Raw genomic sequence first — 22,034 nt, 5'->3', positions numbered from 1 at the left:
CTGGCTTTTAACAACATTGCTGTCTTTTGTGCAACCTGTGCTCCCAACTAGTACATTTAAGTGAGAAGCTGCAAAATTTCCAGTTTCAGCCTTGCCACTTTCAATTATAGTTGCAATGTAAATGCCTGCATCTTGATGTCAAGTTTGAATGCATGACAGTTGAGAATAAAGATTCCAGTCTCTTTAGTTGCTTTTTCCCCCCACACCTCTGGTCCTTATTGAAGGTCCAGTTGGATAGTACTGATAATTACCTGGTTGCAGTAACTTCTGTGTTGAAGATGCTATTTAACCCAAAGAACCAAGAAGCTAGAGCAGGCATCAAATAGTGATGTGCCAGTCCCTAGTAATATTGGACTATATGTACAATTGCAGTCGATGGCATCATCTGGGCTGAACTGCACTTTGCTGATGTACCAGGATGAATTCAACATCCATGCATTTGAATTATCCCTTAAGTAGAGCTGTCAAACAAACCAAGCAGGTAGAGCTCGAATCGGTGCCTGATTTGAAGCTAAACAAATCAAGCTTGAACTAGCAAAGCAAGCTTGAAATTGATTTCAAGTTGAGCTACAAATCTATTGGTACAATAGAGCTCGGCTCAATAATATTTGAATAAATTTATATTTCTATTTAGATTTATATTTATATATTATATATCTTTTAGATAATGTATCGTTGGATCTGGATTTCAATCAGGGTGTTTTATTTATTTTGGCAATCAATTAAATGTTAAATTGGGAGTTAAACAAGCGAGATTGAAACAAGCTTGAATCTAGCTATGATTCAATCTTGGCCGGTGGTCAATTCAAACTTGAATTAATCTATCTCAATTAGATTTATCAAGCCGATCAACTAGTCTTTGACTCATTTCGGAAAGAAACTCGACCTAAGCTTGAAATAATGGTAAACAAACTAAGCTTGATTCAAGAGTTGAAGCTCGTAATTAATTTCAAACCCACGCTCGATAAACCCAAGCTCGATTACATCCCTACCCATTGTCTCCCTCAGCTGCTGAAATGGTTTATTTGGCCATAGTTTAGGTTACACATTTGAAAAGCCTCCCCCCTTCCTCGTGTAACTAGAGTAGAGGATGATCCAGTTAAAAGCACAGTTGAGGCTTGAGGCCAGTTTTAAACGCAGCTGATCGCCGAAACATGCGACCGGCTGGTGATGCAGTTGCATCCAACCAAATTATAAGAAAATCAAGCATCATGCTTCTTTCACCTTCTCAGTGCAGGATAAGAATATGAGAGCTCTAGAACAGCTGCCATATTGGTGAAGAACAAAAGAAAGGGCAACCAATTAACTGGACTTCTATAAAGATGATTCCAACCTATCATGCCATTTTCCTATTTTATCATCTGAATGGCTATGAAGGGCTGCCATCTGTCCATCCGAGCATTCAAATTTTCTCCACTGAAGGATTTGATCTCTGGAAGTTTTTCCGAGGAATATTCTAACCAGATTTAACAGCGGCGGCGACGACGGAAAGTCAGACCACACTGATCAGAATCTCTCTCTTTGGCAAATCCCAGAGGAAGCTTTTGCTCACCAAGGAGAATATATTCACAGCACTAAGAGCTGCAAAGTGAGGGGCAAATTTAAGCAGGCAAACCTCCTAGTATGACCTTCTTACACTGGCATGAGAAGGCCTAAAGAAAAGAAACAGCACATTCGTTTCCCCCAAATACAATCTTCTAGCCTATTAGCCCAAAAGGAAATAGCATAAAGAAACAAACCAAGACCTGGGGCACAAAAGTGAAAAAAGGGAGATCCTTTCCTCACACATGTGCAAACAGGACTAGCGTGGGAAAGCACATCCCACACTGCTTGCCCCTCACCTCTTTATAAGTCTTCACAAGCTGCCACCAAATAAACCACCACAAGCAAGATCAGGTCTCCGAGCTTGATCACCGGAGTGGCGTATCTCTTCCTGCTTGACTCCATCTCTCTGAAACACCAGAGAACTCCAAAGATCAACCGAGGCGCATCATGGGAATAGAAAATTGGTGAGAGAACTTGAGGTACTTCTTATATGGATGCATCAGGAACTAAACTACACTTTTTTTTTTCAAAAAAGAAAATAGCTTATGTCTTTTATGGTAGTGGAAATATCAACTTTCGATCATTATCATATATGCGTGCATTCTTCAAAATTATTTAACTTTTCTTTTTCATGTATAAATCTTGGACAGTTAAAACATCTAATAAAATGCTTACATGAGAAGTGGCTGATGATCAAAGATAACTCCATTGGCTAGAAACACATAGGAAATGAATAGATCATATTTATCAGGGATGATTCTTTTACGGGGCAAAAATATGTCATCACTTCAAAGAGTACTTCATGCACTTGCTGTAGCGAACAACTATGAGAACAACCATCAAGTGACTTTAAATTTCAAGACAATAAGAAAAAATAACTGATGATCTAGTTTATTCAGTGCTAATTCCCAGATGAGAAGAAAAAACTGTATACAATTCAAAGTGTGACGCTATGGTGCCTGCTCATCATACAATCTTCTGTTATCTGTATATTTTAAAAAGTTGGAACCAAAATTTCATCTGATGATATATATTAGCTACTCACTTAATATACCCTGACATCATCGATAATTATTTATCATTTTCTATTTAACCTTCTAATGCTCTGGTCTCTTTTGTAGGAGAGGGAAGAATACCACCACAATAAGCAGTGTCCTTTAAGATAGGTACTTGTCTGAGTTATTTTTTGTTATCTCCATTAAATAGGGGATTAGTTCAAGAATGTTTTCGGGTTCATTTTACAATCATTTTGCATATAACAAGACATAAAAACCTAGATCTTCTGCCTCCATGTCATCTTAATGAATCTTTACTTTTTGTTTAAATGGGCAGCTGTCAACATCTACATGTAATGTAATAATCATAATTAGAATCTGCACCTCTGTAATCATTCAGCACTCCTTACTCTCACCCAAAATTTGTTAGGCTGTATCAAGCCTTCATTGATCCTAATAAATTTATTTGCTGTTTCAATGAATTTTTTGATTATCTAAACCATTATGTTAGAAAAGCTTTCTCCTTACTCCCTTGCTTGAAACATAGAGTTAGGCATTTTAGATATGCTGCTTACATGAAAGAAAAATCTCTCATGCTCTTTTCCAACATGATCAAATTATGTGCAGCTTGTTATAGTTTTCAAAGTAAACTGCAGTCTTGGACTGCACAAATAATGAAAACAATAAAAGAGCAACATATTATTTTCTGCAGAGAGAAGAAACGCATATAACAGATCCTAAAGCTAGTTAAACTTGATAATGAATCGGGTAGAGTTTTCCACCGATGGAGAATTTGAGATGGCGGTTGCAGCAGCTGCATATTCCATTGCCTCAATGGATGAAGAAAGTTCCCTGAACAAGAAAAGTCCACTCGAAGAAATGGAAATTTCTGATTTATCCAAAAGCAAAAGAGAAGGCAAGACAAGCACACGAATATATTCCTGGTTCAGTAAGGAAGCAAATGATGACAGCAAATCAACAGGTAAATCTTGAAGATTTTTTAGAAATGTTTAGCAACTTGGAAATAGGCTAAGTTGGATATTATTTATGGTCTAAAATTTAAGCAGCAATATTACAAATGTACAAGAAACCTACATTTACCCATCTGCTATCAACGGTAAAAAACAATCTGATATTAAAACCACTATTTCCCCATTTCATGCATTAGTTCCCTCCATGCTTCAGGTGACAAAATTACAAGGAAATCATCAATTTCAGACCAAAGGATGCAGAATGATTCAACCATTAAGCGCAAGAGTACAGAAAAGTCAACAGGTACCATCCTAACCATTAAAAATGCCACAACCTTCACTGATAAGTATATAAATGACACAGGTAGCAAGAAATTTGGAAGTGGAAATGAAGCGAGACTAGGGCCAAAAGCTCAATCCGCCATAAAACCTACAATTTCATCATCTAGTATTGAGAAAAAGGAGGGGAACTCAGCTAGGTCCAACAAATTGGAAACAGAGGCAGATGCTTGGGAGAAGGCAAAGAGAGATAAGATAAAAACACGGTAATAACAGTTCGGCCGGTTCTGTAGATTTATAGTTATCTTGATAGTGCTACGGCATCATACCTAAGTGTCCGGACTTGTGACTACTACAACTACTTTCAGGTATGAGAAGATGAAATCCAAAATTTTGGATCGGGAGACTGAGAAGAAGATAAAAGCAAAGCAACGGCTGGAACAAAAACAGGTCTACCTCTTCTTCTTCTTCTGTTTGTTTTGTTTGTTTTGTTTTGTCGTTTTAGCCAAATCGATAACCATAACCATCAAGCCTCGGACCACATATTCAAGTAAGCTTTATGAATCAATTGTTTGGTCATTCTTCCTATCAAGGGTTGCATCGCAATTTCTTACAACTTTCGTTCCTGTATCAAAGGTCCTCCATTATCTTTCTTGGCCTTTTGAGACAAACTTGGCCCTTACCTTTATCAAGGCCTTCTAAAATCTCTATTGCTTGTGGCAGTACCATCTTAATGTGGTCTTCAACACTTTGCTTTAAGCTATGCTTGTCCTGTGAGTTTGGTACCTCCTTGATAATCATTCTTCCGACTGTATGGCATTATTTGTATTATTTTTGCCTCATAAAACCACTTCTTAAGCCTAATAGGAATGCATCAATCACATAGCATCCCAAAAGCACCATATACTTAATCCATCCAACTCTAATTTTTAAGATATAATTAACTATTTATTCTAAATCCAGATAACAACAATTTTCAAATTTTGATATTGATCCATCATTTACAATTGCATCGTATATATTATGTTTTGGTTCTACTAGTTTTAGACTGTTATCCTGCAAAGTTCCTTGTAATTTTACTTCAGTACTCAACCTTATCCTCCTCCTGTAAATTAGTATTATATCATTTGCAAAAAATGCACACCAAGTTGCCTCCTTTTGAATATCATTAGTAAGTTCATCTGTGACAAGTGTAAAGAGTAATCTTGCTAGTGCTAGCTCCTCTTTCAAATCCAATTCATTTGAAGTTCAGTCATCTTACCATGACAACCAGCGATCACTACTCCAATATACATATCCTTCAAAATATTCATCCAACCTTTAGGCACATCTTTCTTCCTTAGGTTTTGTTTGAAACATGGAACAAGAACCCAAAAAAAAGTTCCTCTAGTCAGTCAGTTCACAAGCAAAACATGACAATATGGAAATGGAAAGAGATGAAAGCTTGCATTTCATCCAATATACATATCCTTCAAAATATTCATCCAACCTTTAGGCACATCTTTCTTCCTTAGGTTTTGTTTGAAACATGGAACAAGAACCCAAAAAATAGTTCCTCTACTCAGTCAGTTCACAAGCAAAACATGAAAATATGGAAATGGAAAGAGATGAAAGCTTGCATTTCATCTTTCTCTCAGTAAAAGGCCGAAGACATGAAAAGAAATTGGAAAACCAGTTCTTTTAGTTGTTTGGTTCACAAGAAAACATGACAATATGGAAATTATTTATCAATTCAGAGAACCTGCAGTTTCATTTTCCACCAAAAGGGGCCAAAAACTGCAGAGTTCAACTTCTCTAGAAACTTAGAACAAACCAAATAACTGGAACAAATTTTGCTTCCCGAGGAAAGAAAGAACTTTTTGTCCTTTTCCTTTCTCATAAATTTCCTATAATCAAATTGACCATAAATGCCAACTTTTTGTTATCAGCACTCATGATACCTTATTATTTCCTGTGTCCAAATTGATAAAACATCATGAAGATTTCTTCTATTCTATCTAAATATTTCAGTCAGTTATCAAAGAAAAAATAGACTTTTTATTAACCTTGCAAGCACCAATAACAGATCTAGAATGGACCATCTGGTTCAACCAGTAAACTGGTGAAACGGTGCCCTATTCAGTTGGATTGGAACCCCTAAGAGTGTGAATTTCGTTGAAATGGCGACTCTTACAATTTCAGCAAAGCAGTTATAACAAACTGATACACATGGACCAATATGCCTTGTTTTTTGATTTCTTTCAAATCCTTCAGTGCATTTTCATCATTTGATGGATTTAGATATTGAAGAGAAAAAGGAAACTCTTGATCATCATCTCCGCAAAGAGCCTCAATCTTAAGAGCAGAAGATGGCGGTCATCACCTCCAATACAAATGATGGTCAGGAACCACTGTGGCTACTGGGAATGCCTTAAGGTCATAGACATGGGTGAGCTGACTAGCTGAGAAAATGTGGATCTTGGCAAAGACATGCTCACCAGAGCCAAGGAGGTTAAGGGAATGTCCCAAGACCAATAATGTGGAGTACAGGAGGCAAATGGTGTGGCAAAAACAATGCAAGGAGGCATTGCCACTCCGGGTGAGGTCATTGATGAGGTCATGGTTCGGATGTTTCACTCTAATGTTCCATATGTAAACAGCAAAATCCAATTCATCCCCTCATCAGGGAGAGACTCTCACCCCCTTCCCACTTATTGTCTTCCCTCGATCCTCACTGCCTCAGACTCTCTATCTAGGTGTGTGCTTTATTCAAGAAGAGAGAACATTTGACAGATGGGTGTGATCCATCAATCAAGATTATTTAGAGATAATAGTCTTTTAGTTTGTGCACTGCTCTTCCTTCTCTTTCCTAGTAATTAATTCAACAGTGAATGGGGATACTTATTAAGAGGAAAGTGTACTTATAGGATCAAGGTTAGACACATGTTTGCATTACATATAGTGCAGAGTTTTATATTTTTATAACATACTCTCTATTCTTCGACAAATTTATTTTTTAATATTCTAATGGTATAGCCTGTTGACCCAATGGTTGAACCAGTGAGCCAACTCCGGTCCAGGTCTGATTACTTCCAAGCATAAACACAAACTAGTTGTCAAAACTTCATGCAATCCCTTGAGTGTTGTTCCATCACTCAGTACAATAACTCTATAGGATGGCAATTTAGTTTTTATCCACAACCACTGATCAATAATGTACAAGATGTTCTCACACATGAATAATATTGCTACAATACTTCTCCTTTGACCTAGAAATTTCCCTATAATCAAGATCTTACAACCAAATTAACCTAATGCTTCTCATAAACATTTAACTTTATTGCCTCATCATTTACATCCTTTTCAAGGCCATTCATACTTCAACAACTCTTGGAAATAAATATTCTATCTATCTTTGACCCCACCACTTTTACCCAAATCATACTTTCTTCATTCTTAATGCATCCAGCCTTATATTTCTCTAATTTGTCTCTCCCTCGGCCTAGCTAATCTGTGTGCTTATTTCTCACCTTTTTTCAGTCCTATTATATACTTCAGTAATTCAACATGCCCCTTATCATGTTGACATTTTCTTTATCAAATGTCGTTGAATTGTAAGCAAGTAAATTCTCAAAACCAGATATTTTTCCACGTTCTGAACAAAAACATCACAATAATAGCATTTCTATTCATAATAAGTGCTTTAAATGATTCTTTACTCGTATAATGGATTTTTTTGTAAAGCTTTTCTTCATGAGAGACAAGCCTTCTACTTGCTGACAAAAATGTAAATGCTCAAATATGACTCTGTAACCATCAACTCCTCTTAATCAGAAGCAACATTAAGCTCAAATTTCAATAACTGTCAGCCATCTGCCAACATACATTGAACAATTTTTCAACAGAATATGCTAGAAGTTTCTTCCAATGATATTATGAATCACATTGTATGTTGTGACTGGGTCCAGTATTTGAAAAGAAACAAACAGATTCTTCTCCCAAAAGAATTTATCATTACCTTGAATAAGCTCCAAACAGCCTCCAGTACAACCTTTTCTGAATGCTTTCAAAGTTCTCCTGATCAATCATTACCTTTTTTCTCTACAACCTCAAAAGGATTACAGGGATGCATAAATTACTTCAGACAAGCTCCCCTAATAATCGGAAGAGTTCAGTCCTCTGTGTACAAAGATGAACCTAACTGCATACAGCTTTATTTTTTGATTCCAAAATATTGAAAATAGCAGGTTTATGATAACTTAGAAGATTTTTTTTCAGTTCAGTGATCATTTGTTTGTTGAGATTGCAGAGAGGACCAGAGCCGAGACGAGCAAAAGCCTTGGAAGAATATCAAAATGAGATATCAAGAATTGATAAAATTTCTGCAGAAGATAGACTGCTTGTAGACAAGAGAGAAAGGAATGATGAACTTAAGATAAGGGAGATGGCAAAACAGATGAGATCAACAGGGGACATTCCTCATGCATGTGTCTGCTTCTGAGTCACTAAGGTGATGGTAGACCCCAGTGTCCTCGATGATGCTACTTCATCTTAGCCAGTCGCGGGCAATTTTTCTTGCAAATCATCAATCATATAAAACTAGGGATAAATGCTGTATATTACAAGAGATATATTTATATTTATGGATGACTTTTATCAGAAGTGCACCTTTAAATATTTCTGAGCATGACCAAGAAGGGAAAAAGGGTTGAGTGGTTCAAAACACGCAACAGAATAACAGAACCATCAAGCAATAGGAACAACCGAAGACTGCTGCTGTCAGGTAGAGAATAGGGGCGAGAGTGGGGAGTTCCTGAGGTAGACCAACGGATGACTGATGTTAGGTCAGTACTAGAGGAAAGGGGAGGTCTCCTCATATCCTAAAAATAGAAAAATGTGTCTTATAGTATACATAGTAGGAGGGAGGCAAAAAAACTTCGGCAAATGCATCCAATTGAACAGACAATTTCTCATAAAAATGAGAATACAATGGCGTTCCAACTCTTGTGCATTATAGATGTTGAATGATATGAAACTTCATATGTAGAATATACAATGTAAGCATGCACAAGAAAGCAGAAAAAAATCAGTTGCGGTAAAATGAGCTGGTAGCAGCACCTATCGCAACCTGATTTGAGGTAGCAAATACATTTAGAGACCAAAGAATAGTTTTCTCTATGCTTGGAGACCCAAGATGAACTCCCAGATTGTGAAGGCCCGGTTCATTGACCGGCCGCATACAGTTGGGCCAGTGGGCCAGGCCCATTGGCCGTTGCGGCCTCTAACTCTCCGAGGGAGCTATAAAAGCCCCGAAAATCCTCCCTCAGAATTAGGGTTTTCTGCACCCACGTCGATGCCGCCAGAGAGGGTCGATGCGGCTTATCTCCAAAGCCAGGCGGGTGCCGCCAGAGGAGGAGGCTGCAAACCATCCTCGAAGCAGCTAAACTCTAGCCTTCGCCTCTTTGATATACCAATTGATATTTAAAAAAAAAGGGAAGGGGAGGAACCGAGGGAGAGGAAAAAGGAAGGGGAGGCACCTGTGGCCGTCGGCATGCCTTCGGCCATAGGCGCTGCCAGCCCTCGGTGGCGGCCATCTTGAGGGCCGGAGAGCGCAACCGTTCCTTGTTCCTCTTCTCTCTTCAGTAAGAAAACAAAGAAGGAACAGTGGAAAAGAAGAAGAAAAAGGGAAGAAGGAGAAGGTGCCGCGGGCTTTTCTTCTTCTCCCGTGTGCGTGTCTCCTTTGCGGGAAGAAGGAGAGGGCCAGCCACCATGGACGCCGCCGGCCATGGTTTAACTCCTCCCGAGCTCACCCTCCTCTCTTCGTGGGAGAAGAAAGGAGAAGAAAGGGGAAAGGAGAAGGCGTCGGGAGAAGAGAGGAGGAGGAGAAGAAAAAGAAAGAAGAAAGCAATGGAGAAGCTTTGGGAAGAAACAGGAAGAAGAGAAGAAAAGAAAAGGAAAGAAAAAGAAGAGAAAGAAAATAAAAAAGAAAAGAAAAGAAAGAAAAAAAAAGAAAAGAAAAGAAAAGAAAGAAAAGAAAAAAAAATAGTGGGCCGGGCTATTTTAAGGAAGAAATTATATGGACCATAGTTACACCTAAATGTAAAATTGGGTTATTGGTTTCAAGGCCCAATAACTCAATCTAAAACTAGAAAACCGAAGAAAGGACCTTAATGGGCCACAGGCTGAATTATTAAAATAGGCCTGTAATCAGATTTGGGCTCGGTCCGAGCCAAGCAGTAATGAACTCAAAACTAAACTGGGCCAATAACTGAATTAGGCCAAGGGTCTGATCCAGATTTTAACTAAACTTCGAGCCTGAATGCAAATGGGCCCAGAGAAAACAATTGGGTCAGATCTGAACCGGGCAACTGGGTCAGACCTGAAATAGAAGGCAAATAAGCCCAGACCTAAACCAAAAAACTGACTAGACCTAAACCGAAAATGTGGGTTAGACCTGAACCAAAAAATTGATTAGACCTGAATCAGGAATTTAACTGGACATAAACCAGAAGTTGAAATTGAATCAGACTAGGAATCCGAAAATGAAATTGAGTCCTACAGATGGGATGTAAATGGGTTAATTAAGAAAAGAATCTAAATAAATAGAAATTGAATGTGCAGGTGACATATAATCTGATGATAATTGCTAGGTATTGGAGATTGGCATCTAAGCCTAGGATTTGGTGAGCAAATTGATGTAAGTAACCCTAGCACAATCTTATTGATTTCAAATTACTGTTTAATTGTAAGTATGAAATTATGAAATTGTATTTGATATGATGTATTTTCTCAAAATTATGATCAAGCATATGATTGCATGTGATTCATGAATTTGATCAAATTGCATTCCTTCGTGAATATATGATTGAGTATGAATTATGGTTATGATAAATTGCATGGAAATGACATTTGTGGCATAATCATGAATTTTATGCATAACGATGTCATTTATCATTTTTCAACCTATTTGTGATGATTATGATTTATGAAAGAAAAATAATATAATTTATAAACTCTCAGATAGATATGACCGCCTCTATAAATAGAGGCCAGTCGACACCCTGGAGCTAGCATCCAAACAATAACAGGCCCTCTGCCAACGGGTTAAAGTTGGTAACGAATAACAGAATTAGTCGACTAAGATAAACAGGCCCTGTCACGGGATTATAGTGACCATAGCAGCACATCCGTCTGAGAGTATGTTTCATAAAGTGTGGATAGATGGCAACATTTTTATATGACTTGCATTATCATGATTATGAACTTTCATGGATGGAACATACATTGCTTTACGACCTGATTTATGTATATCATCTATTAAATGCTTTATTTTGACTACAAGCATAATTATGCTTGATCCAATAAGATAGTACTTGGTTACTTACTGAGTTGTGTAGCTCATATCTTTTTATCTATTTTTTTCCTATAGATAAATAAGATTACTAGAAGCGGGGAAGAACAAAGAAAATGGGGTTTGAAGAATAGATACAAGACTTCATAGATGTAGCCATATTAATAAGTTTGGATTGTAATATTGCAAACTCAAGTATATGATTCAGATGCTCTGTACCTGCTTCCTATTGAATTGCAAATGAAATTGTTGAAATTTTATCTTGTCGTATGTAAGAATTATTGTTAGCATGGGCTTCGTATTAATGTGGGCAACATCCTACAGTAGCACGGCCGTGTCACGGGCCGGACCTAGGGCTCGACATTCAAAGCCCAGATTTAGGACGTGACATTTAGTGGTATTAGAGCTTAGGTTAAGATTACTTGGGATTGTGACGAGAAAAACTATCAGAGTTTGAAGTTTAAGATAATTGGGGATTATGACAATTAAACTATCAAAAACTAGGTTTAAGATCACTTACGATTGTGATAGAAATAATATCAGAGCATGATAGAAATAATATCAGAGCTTAAGGTTTAAGACTACTAAGGACTGTGGCATAAGTGGCTTCAAAGTTGGAGATTTAAGATCATTGAGGATTGTGACAAAAATTGGAATCAGAACATAGGTGTAAAACCAATAAGGACTGGGATAGAAGTGTATGAGAGCTCAAGTTTAAGATCTCTAATGGATTATGATAAAAATAAAGGTATTGTCTTAAGTGGTAGGATCATTAAGATTCATCGGAAAGTTGGCGAGATGGATAGAAATTAAGCAAGGAGACAAATGTCCTTGTTATTGATAAATTGTGCTATCTTATCTGAGATTTGAAATGCGAAAATCAGAATGCTAGCAAACTGTGCCAAAATGTAAATAAACTATTTTTGGTGATTTCTCAATGGAGTAACTTGTATTTTAGATTATGTTTTTTGGCTAATGTTAAGTAGAGTACTAGCCATAGAATATTAAAGTACATTGTGATTATTGGTGTATTAGTATATAAGTGATTTTGGAAGTTCAACTTGATATCGTTGTACTACGGATAATACTTCTAGTTTGAAGTTAATTATTTTGATGGCAAGATAGGGTTCATTCGTAAGTTGTTTAAGGCTTGGACAATAAAAGATTTTATATTCTTCGGGGATGAAATCTGTGTGACAATTATGTATGAAACTATTATATAGAAAGAAAATATATTTGAGAATGAGATTTAAAAGTTTCTCCTTTGTTTACTTGGAATATGAAAATTTAGATCTTTTCAAATTACAATGCAAAATTAGTATTTTGATTGGAAGTCATTTAGTAAAGTTTGAAAATAATTATCAATCTTGAAGAATATCTTAGGCTCAAATGTTCTATTATGGATAAAGTGCAGTACTTTATGATCCCGCGATAAATCAATTAAATGAATATTAGTTGATGTTATATATATATATATATAATTATATATAATTATGTTGTAAATTTTGGATGTGATTCAGAATTAGAGGAATTGGAACAATTTAGTTTTGGCAAATATATATATATATATATATATAAGTCCGGGCTATGAGTTGATCTTGGATTTTGTATCACCATTGATGAAATGCTAATGTGATTTCATGAGAGACTTAAATAAGTTTAACAAAAAAAAAAAAGATTTGGGATGGTTGAATGTGCTTATAAGTTAATTTGAAATTGTTTAATTCATCGGAGCATAGGATTAATATCCTTAAAAAAAAAAGAAATCAATATCAAATTGTAGTCCTTATCTTTTAATTCATCGGAGCATAGGAGCCAACTGCAAGAGCTATTGGATAAGGGATTCATCCAAGAGAGCCTCAGCCCATGTGCCGTCCCAGCTCTACTTACTCCCAAGAAGGATGGTTCATGGAGGTTGTGTGTGGACAGCCGAGCAATCAACAAGATTACAGTGCAGTACCATTTTCCAATTCCTCGACTTGACGATATGCTGGATTTACTGCATAGAGCCATCATCTTCTCAAAGTTGGATCTTCGAAGTGGCTACCACCAGATCAGAATCAGACATGGGGATGAATGGAAGACGACATTCAAGACCAAGGAGGGACTTTTTGAGTGGATGGTTATGCCCTTTGGTCTTTCTAATGCGCCAAGTACCTTCATGCGAGTCATGAATCAAGTGCTGAAACCATACATTGGCCGCTTCGTAGTTATTTATTTTGATGACATATTGATTTTCAGTCGTAGCCGTGTGGAGCATCAACAACATCTTCGCCAAGTGCTTCGCACTCTCAGATCAGAAAAGCTATATGTCAACTTGAAGAAGTGCTTCTTTGCCGAGCCACAAGTTCCTTTCCTCGGGTTTATAGTTTCAGCCAATGAAGTTTCTGCCGATCCAGAAAAGGTTAAAGCCATTCGAGAGTGGTCTATACCATGCAACATTCATGAAGTAAGGAGCTTCCATGGTCTGGCATCCTTCTACCGAAAGTTCATAAGGAACTTCAGCAGCATAATGGCCCCAATCACAAACTGTATGCGAGCTGAATTCTTTCAATAGAGTCCGGCAGCCACCAAAGCCTTTGAAGAAATCAAGGTACTTCTAGCTCAAGCTCCAATTCTTCGACTTCCAAATTTTGAGCAGGTATTTGAGGTTTCTTGTGACGCATCCCACATCGGAATTGGTGGAGTTCTAAGTCAAGGCCATCCCATCACCTTCTACAGCGAGAAGCTCAATGATGCAAAGCGCCGATACTCCACATATGACGTCGAGTTCTACGCTGTGGTTCAAACTCTTAAACATTGGAAACACTATCTCCTACATCGGGACTTCGTCATGTACACCGACCCTGATTCACTGAAGTACATCAACTCCCAAAAGAAGTTAAGTGCACGGCATGCCAGATGGGTGGAGGTGCTGTAGCAGTTTACATTCGTGCTGAAACATAGACCGGGTGCAGAGAACCGTGTTGCTGATGCTCTCAGCCGAAAGTCACATATCCTAACTCTATTGGAAGCTGAGGTAATAGGGTTTGAAGATCTGAAAACCTTATATTCTACATATGCACAATTTCAGTCTATTTTTGCAGGAGTCTCAGCAGGAGACAGACGGCAGCACCCAGAATTTTTTGTGCACGATGGTTTCTTCTTTCGGAGCACTCGCCTATGTGTCCCAGAGTCTTCACTTCGAGATCACATCATTAGAGAGGTTCATGGTGGAGGTCTTGCAGGACATTTTGGCCGTGATAAGACTATCAGCATGGTGGAGGACCGATTTTATTGGCCGACATTACGGAGGGACGTTAGTCGAATCATCAAGCAGTGTCGCACTTGTCCGCTTGCGAAAGGATCTAAGACTAACGCCGGCCTCTACTCTCCACTACCATTACCGAGCTCACCATGGGAGGACCTTAGCATGGACTTCGTGCTAGGGTTACCCAAGACGGTACGAGGACATGATTCTATCTTTGTCATTGTTGACAGGTTTTTGAAGATGTCGCACTTTGTGCCATGTACAAAGACTTATGATGCATCTCGAGTTGTTGATTTGTTCTTAAAAGAAGTGGTTCGTTTACATGGGCTCCCGAAGACTATTGTATCTGATCGTGATGTCAAGTTCGTTAGCTATTTTTGGAAGACACTGTGGGCGAAGCTTGGCATCCGTCTTTCTTTTTTTAGCACCTATCATCCCCAAACCGATGGGCAGACTGAGGTGGTCAATCGCAGCCTTGGAAACCTTCTTCGATGCTTAGTCCGAGATCATATTAAATCTTGGGATTTAATCTTGCCACATGCTAAGTTTGCCTACAACAGCAGCGTCAACCGAACTACGGGGATGTCACCCTTCGAGATCGTGCTTGGGCTAAAGCCTAGGCAACCTATTGATCTACTTCACCTACCTATCAACACAAGAATCAGTGAAGGTGGTGAAGATTTTGCAAGGCACATACAGGACATCCATGCTGAAGTACGACGCCGATTAGCCACCAGCACTGATATGTACAAACAGCAAGCAGATCTGAAACGACGTCCTCTTGAGTTCCAAGAAGGAGACCTTGTACTTATTCGGTTGGGTGCTAAACGTTTTCCCCACAGGAATTTTCAGAAACTTCAACCTCGTCGAGCTGGTCCCTTCAAGGTATTAAAACGGCTAGGACCTAATGCTACATGCTTGAGTTACCAGATGACTTGTAGGTCAGCCCCATTTTCAACATTGGAGACCTACAACCATATGAAGGACATCATGTTGAAGTAGAAGACCCCCCTCCAGTGCCGCCATCCCTACTACGACGAACAGCTCCAAAAGACACCATTAAAGAGATTTTGGATGATCAAATCGTGTCTACTCGTCGAGGTGGATATCAGAAATTTTTAGTCAAATGAAAAGGCCGACCAATTTCAGATTGTTCGTAGTTGAAGACAGAGGAAGTCTAGCGGCTGAACTCGGATCTCTTCGAGCTATACCAGTCGCGAAACTCAACGGAGTCGAGTCTTTTCCCAGCCAGAGAGAATTGATGCAGGAGCATCCTCCTCACGCCATAGTCCATGAATATTGGGTCATGGTGTTTGAGAAAAATTGAGTCCAAAGTCGTTTGAGTCCTTGTAATAAGTGAATTTAATTCACTATAGCTTAGTGTCTTTGACGCCTAATTAGATTGAGTCTAAGACGTCGAGTGGGTCATTGGTTAATTAGGAGTAACCACATGTCAATTGGATCGAGTCCCACAGGAGTGGTTTTTGATTTCATGCGCAAGGAGGATTCCAATTGCTTGCGGCTGAAGTCCTTTTCCTTCTCACGCCAATAAAGGCTTCCACATGCGGATAAGCCTCATTTGGTAAGTTGTTTAGGAGATCAATTAGGAGATTGAAGGTTTAAAAACAGTCCTTATCTAGTTAAGAGTCCAACTAAATTCGGAATTCTAGTCCTTATCTTTTTCCAGCCTCCCTCTCTATATAAAGGAAGGTTTGAAGAATAAAATGCATAAATATTTGAGTTCATTCAAAAGAGACTCTTTGTTTCGTGAAGAGAGACTCTTCTTCGTTGGTGTGATGCCAACAGGCTGAAGGAAAGGGGTGAGACTCCTCTTCTCCTCCTGCCCAGTTGATTTGGTTTGGGTGAGACTCCCACAACCATCTCTTCCTCATCTTTCTTTGAATCAAGTTTTTTCTTTGTTTAAATCTTCTAGAATCATTCCATCATCATCTAGCCTTTCTCCCACATCTCCCATAATCCAATCCCATCACTTTTCCCTAAGAATTCATGTTCGGATCAAGTTCCACGAGATCAGCCCGTCCGTGAAGTTCAGGATTTTCTGAAAGAGTCGACTCCTCCTGACCAAGAGTCGACCCCACGTCGTCTCGAGTCGACTCCAACTTCATCGAGTCGACCCCAAGGATCCTTGAGTCGACCCCAATTGGAAAACAGAAGAACTCGTTCTTTGGATTCTCTGAGAGAGTCGACCACCAGCCTGTCACGAATCGACTCCGACTACCTCGAGTCGACCCCAGCCTGTCACGAGTCGACCCCGACTACCTCGAGTCAACCCTAGCTTAATACGGGTCGACCCCAAGTCTGCTGATAGCAAAGAAAGCCCTCTGCATCTCCTTCCGCCCCTGCGCCACATTCAAAGCCCAGATTCGGGGCGTGACACATATAACCTTACATGTAGCCAGTACATGAGAAAGTGACGTTCAAAGCCAATAGCACTTACTCTAATCATTTTTCCTTATAAAGTGTCCAATAAGATCCTTAATGAATATACAATGCCTAAGATTTCAGACTCTAAATGCTTGATTACCTGTTCAAAAAAGAAAATTATGGGTCCTGGTAGTATTAGAACATGTAGAGAAGGCTATATGAGAGTCCTAGATCATCAAAACCTGAAAGTCAACTGACAATACTTAAATGACATGGGGCTTGGTTATCTTGAGAATTTCAAAATTAAGAATGGCAGGTTATAATCTGTCATGTAATTGGAACTCTGGAATTAGTCTAAAACTTGTTCATAAGATTTAAAGTGATTTATCATATTAAAGCCTCAAGAAAGATACATTCTAATGAGAAAGTTACATCAACAGGGACAGAATAGCCTTCAGGTGAATGCAACAACATCGAAACATTGACTTCATTCCAATAGTCAATTAAACAAACATAACTTCAGTAACAATGTAACAGTTACCACATATAAACATTAACATGGTGCAGTGACGTAGCTAGAGACCATAAATGCTGTACATTGGAAGCTTGACAAAGCCAAACTTGCCCTTGGATCCCCCCCCCCCTCTCAAATAACCAGCATAGGCATTTTGATCCAAAGACAACAAATTTTGATGAAAACAACAATTTAATTTGGTGATTGGCAGTTCAGTTTCCATAGTGAATATCATTGATTTTGTATTTTAAATTGAATGAAGTTCCTCATGATACCATTTATTTAGTAAGTTAAAGATAATGGATTTCATGATATTCATGTTTCAGCATACTAAATACATAGTGGTAGAAGACAACATAATTAAGAGATATTTACCTAAATGTAGCCACAAGTAATCACTCCAGTTCAGATGCCTCCTCAGAATCAGAAAGGGGTAAGAGAGTGCAGATCCCAAGCATATGCCCATTAAGACACACATAATACTCTATGCCATCATCATAAGCACCCAACCTGTGACATGCACTTTGGGGTATCATCTTTGCCTGCAGCATGCTCCACAACTTTGCCTTACAATATGGACAAACCTCAGTGGCATGGAGCTTGGCATCCCTGTCAATTAGCATCTTCCTAACTCTTGAAATGGAAAATGATTTGAAGACACCACGGAAAAAACCAACATCACCCTCCTCTCCTTGATCAAGATGCTCGCAAGGGTCTGATACATACAGCACATCTGACCTGCACTGTGGAAGAAGAAAACTTTTCCCTGATGTCCTGGAGAATCGTGTTCGGTAGACAAAATGACCCGGGATATCAATGCTGTCAGACAGACCACCCTTGCTGCACCCTGAACAGTAAATGAGAAGCTTCCCAAGCGCTTTCCAGTTCCCATCAACATTATGACTGCCACTAGACTGCAAATCTAGCATCATCTTAGGGGCCCGGGTTCGGCAGAACTCTTTCCACAACACTCGCTTTGCAATTTCATCAAACCATATGCAGACACAGGAAATTTTCGCAATCAACTTAGGGTTCCAATTAAGGTGTTGGAATACTAAGAATATGGCATCCTCACTTAAATGGCCTTTTGTGCATACACATGTTGCTGAGTGTGTACAGCGATACTGCTTCGCTACCAGCATTGTTACAAACTGTTAAAACAAGCAGCTGTAATTACGTTTTCATTGCTTGATTATGTTTAAATTTCACCAAAAAATCATCATTAACCATTGATTTATTCCATTAATGTTGTCGTTATCAATAAAATCTTATATGTTTATGAATCTAAATAACTTCAGTCATATAAAATGCTAATGCATTATGAGGACAAAGGACATTCAACAAAGAAATGATAGGAAAATAAGAAGTGCCAAAACATGGTTAGCTAAGTCCAAAAGTAATTGCTACAACTAAAAACCCTGATTGGTTAAACCAAAAATATTTTTGTTAAGTGCAATTTACTATGATTTTAGGGTCTAACTGGAACTTATATAGAACAATTTGTGCAAGTCAAATCTATTGACTAGGTCCAAAAAGCAACTAATTCTTTTACAACATGCCATCTTAATCAAGACAAAATCAGGTAGTGAAAGAGTTTGGCTGCAGTCAGGTTCTACAAGCAAAAAATTCAAATCGTTCAAATCCATGAACAGAAATTTAGTTGTTCCATACTTTCTTTCTATATGCCTAATATAAGGAAAACCACAGTATCCACTTGGAAGGTGGATTATTATGGATGACGAACTAACTTAGGCAGGTTTAGTGGGAATAGGTTAAAATGGAAAATGTCGACACCAAAAAGTTCGCATGCCTGAATGAGAGCAGAGAAGCTACTCTCAGAGGTAATTCCATCCAAATGGACAGAATATAAAGTATAAACTTTTGCTTGAAAAATCAGCTTCTATTTTTTTGATTTAAAAAAAAATCAAATTACATGACTTTAACATCATCATTGACAATAAATCGCGAATCCCTAGAAATATTTTTGAAGATTTCATTACAAGGAATCTTAAATACTCTTCATTATGGTGCAGATTATTTGTTGCAGTAGTTCAATTGCTGTTTACAGAGATGCTAAACTGAATAAAGTATTTAAAGTAGCAATTAATCCAATTTGCCTAGACTGTAGAGAAAAATGCAAGGAACCCAGGATAGTCAAATTAAACAAACAACATCTGGAGACTGGACATAATTAGACATTAGTGTACCATTTAATGGTGGAAGATAGCTAAACTAGCAGTAGGTACTTTTAATATGCTGACAAAAGAGCTAATTGACTCTAGGTGCTGGTATGTAAATGAAAATTCAGCTGCAAAAGACCAAGCAACATACTATGCAAAGAAGCTTCAAAACATTTGTATTTTGTACTTCAGTCTACCATGTTCATTTTTCCATTATTCTTGCTACAAATTTTCTGTTCATGGTAATAACATTCTAAATTTTAAAACTATGATTTGAAACATGCGAAACATAACTTGGCAGGATTGCCTGAATATAGCAAAGCTTCGAAAGAATGTATAGAACTCCACAAAAAGACAAGCTTCGACCCACTCGCCACAACCATCATATACACCTGTTTGTCCACACTCCAAAGATTATAAGCTTATATGTTAGAATTATTACTATCATTTTCCAAGGACTAAAGAGATATCGTAGATCGCTGTAACTTGTTTTGCAACTCCAATGAAGCACCAACTAACCAAATTAGATTGTTCTTCCATTTAACAGATGGATGTAACAACAACCTTTCCATCCAAACCTTGGATTGCATTCTCCTCCCATTTACAATACCACAATCATTCACTTATGTGCCAAATAATCAACCTACAAACCATGTTATCCTCCTTTTGAAATATGAAGTTTCTATATTTTTCTCAAATTAAACTGCCATAAGTCTCCCACTTAGAGCAATTCAATACTTTCCTAAACCCCCCCAGTTCAGATTCTTTTGTAATTTGTATCATAATATTTTCTTTTCCCAAATAACCGAGCAACATCGTGAACAGGAACAAAGTCTACGCTATATACCAAGTCCAGTAATATTAAATCTGTTCCAGGAATAAGCTCTATAAACACATCAATAAAAGATTTATAAGCTTTTCCTCTCCAAAGATCTATCTGCGACCTCAAATAACAAGAAAGGAAAGAATCTGAGAAAAAAAAGCCTTTTCGATTTGCACCTAGAGTCGAAATTCCGACATTCCTAACATCCTCAAGACTTTTCCACATTTAGCAATTTCCGACAATATTCATAGTGCGTGTAAGATGTGATGTACATCAAAATTTTCCCTCTTCGATCCCTGAAACCAATTTCCATCACCCAAATCCAAAGCATATGGAATAAAACTAGATAACCACATGAAAAAAAATACTAAAAATCAAAAATTTAGGGTGGAAACGACATTTTTAGGAACTTAAACCAAGAAAAATAATAACAAAATTGTTTCTAATACTCATACAATTCCTCACCTCAGCTAGAAGATAGCTTTACTTTTCCTTTCCCCTCTTCGAAGAAGACAACTCTATCTCTCTCTCTCTGTCTCCCTCTCTCTCTCTCGCGTTGTGTGTAATCCCAGCAAAGCACAGAGGGGTAGCCCAGAAAACTTTCATAGTGAAACAATTAGATAAATGACCCCCATACCCAACAGAATGAATGTGATATTTCCTTAAAGTTTGGGGGTATTTTAGTCCACATGGGGCGAATCCAGCTTGCCAGGCGTCAGCTGCGATGGTCTCTGATTTGTTGTTCCCTGGCGAGACAAGATTTCCAGACGCCTCCAAGTGGAGAGAATTAGACTGAGGTGATCTTATATTGTTACGTTGTGACGGCGGAACACGGATATCGGCTTGTTGGTCGAATCGCGGAACACGGATATCGGCTTGTTGGTCGAATCATGGCCTTTAGCTTCTGTAATCAGACGACGCTGACCATCTGATGAATGTCCGTCTTTTTTTTTTCCTTGTACCTGGGGATTAGGCTGCTTTTTACGTGGAAACAGATAAATGTGGAGTCTCGACCAACATCCTCCTCATGGAAACAGATAAACCAACATCCTCCTCAAGGCAGGCGCTGGGCCCAGATAGCATTCTCTTTGAAAAAGATTTGACAGCAGTAATTGAGTAGATTTGGAGTTGAAAAAGCATGGCTGGGGAAAGGCCGCTCCCACCAAACCATGTATATCTATAGAAAGGCAAACGAGACCGCTGATTAAGTTGCCTCTTATATAGCTCAGCATTTTAGTGGCTTTATTTGAACGGCCCACGAGGCGGTGCCGGAGTTTCTAGGTAGTCTTTTATTTTTTAACTTTGTTGGCCGCATTCATATCCGTAGGATGTGAGCCACCGTTGTACCAAAAAAAATAAAAAAATAAAAATGTAGAGTCTTTCTTCTCATGAATGAAATGATTAAAAAAAAAAAAAGAACCCAACCAAATAAGGCTCCATTATATGTTAATGAATGGCTAAGCATAGCTGAAGGATAGCGTACGAGACTATGCTGCTTATTTACCTTCTATGAATGTTTAATTTTTCTTAATACAAAGAACACTTCAAGGGAAAGAGAGAGAAAGCAGGTTGTTGACAGGCTTGTTGGATAGTATATTAATCCATATCCACTCCATATTTACTCCTGACCAAGCTTATTGACAGAAATTTTCAGAACTAATGCAAATTTTAAACCTTCTTGAAACTATGTAAACATAACTATAACTTTCTTGAACTATAACTTCAATCATACGCTAGGTGTCACAATCTTGAAGGACTGAAA

General features: G+C 38.2%; 2 protein-coding genes across 9 annotated transcripts; one reads left to right on the top strand and one right to left on the bottom strand.

Annotated features, from left to right (window-relative positions):
- Window positions 1–1,251: 1,251 nt before the first annotated feature.
- LOC103696203 (EID1-like F-box protein 2) lies at window positions 1,252–21,024 on the bottom strand. 4 transcript variants are annotated; one of them, XR_602364.4, is made up of 4 exons: window positions 20,738–21,024; window positions 17,645–18,420; window positions 3,323–3,481; window positions 1,543–1,951 (listed from the first exon to the last, which is right to left on the bottom strand). XR_602364.4 is itself a non-coding variant. In XM_008777739.4 (3 exons), exon 2 carries the CDS (start codon window positions 18,409–18,411, stop codon window positions 17,665–17,667), a length of 747 nt encoding a protein of 248 aa, XP_008775961.1. In that variant the 5' UTR covers window positions 18,412–18,436; window positions 20,738–21,021; the 3' UTR covers window positions 1,252–1,951; window positions 17,645–17,664. The 4 variants fall into 4 exon arrangements, 2 of the variants coding, with proteins under 2 accessions (XP_008775961.1, XP_008775960.1); XR_602365.4 differs by having other exon boundaries at window positions 3,323–3,392; XM_008777739.4 differs by lacking the exon at window positions 3,323–3,481 and having other exon boundaries at window positions 1,252–1,951; window positions 17,645–18,436; window positions 20,738–21,021.
- Window positions 1,926–12,783, top strand: LOC103696202 (uro-adherence factor A-like). 5 transcript variants are annotated; one of them, XM_039116766.1, is made up of 7 exons: window positions 1,936–2,024; window positions 2,667–2,711; window positions 3,253–3,522; window positions 3,726–4,056; window positions 4,159–4,240; window positions 8,079–8,279; window positions 11,199–12,783. In XM_039116766.1, exons 3-6 carry the CDS (start codon window positions 3,300–3,302, stop codon window positions 8,268–8,270), a joined length of 828 nt encoding a protein of 275 aa, XP_038972694.1. In that variant the 5' UTR covers window positions 1,936–2,024; window positions 2,667–2,711; window positions 3,253–3,299; the 3' UTR covers window positions 8,271–8,279; window positions 11,199–12,783. The 5 variants fall into 5 exon arrangements, 4 of the variants coding, with proteins under 4 accessions (XP_038972694.1, XP_038972692.1, XP_008775959.3 ...); XM_039116764.1 differs by lacking the exon at window positions 11,199–12,783 and having other exon boundaries at window positions 3,726–3,815; window positions 3,876–4,056; window positions 4,159–8,696; XM_008777737.4 differs by lacking the exon at window positions 11,199–12,783 and having other exon boundaries at window positions 8,079–8,696.
- Window positions 21,025–22,034: the final 1,010 nt, after the last annotated feature.

The sequence above is a fragment of the Phoenix dactylifera genome, unplaced genomic scaffold, assembly GCF_009389715.1.
Source record: "Phoenix dactylifera cultivar Barhee BC4 unplaced genomic scaffold, palm_55x_up_171113_PBpolish2nd_filt_p 000138F, whole genome shotgun sequence".
NCBI classification, from domain to species: Eukaryota; Viridiplantae; Streptophyta; class Magnoliopsida; order Arecales; family Arecaceae; genus Phoenix; species Phoenix dactylifera.
Note: the sequence above shows the minus strand (reverse complement) of the source record. Positions and strands in the feature narration are given on the sequence as shown.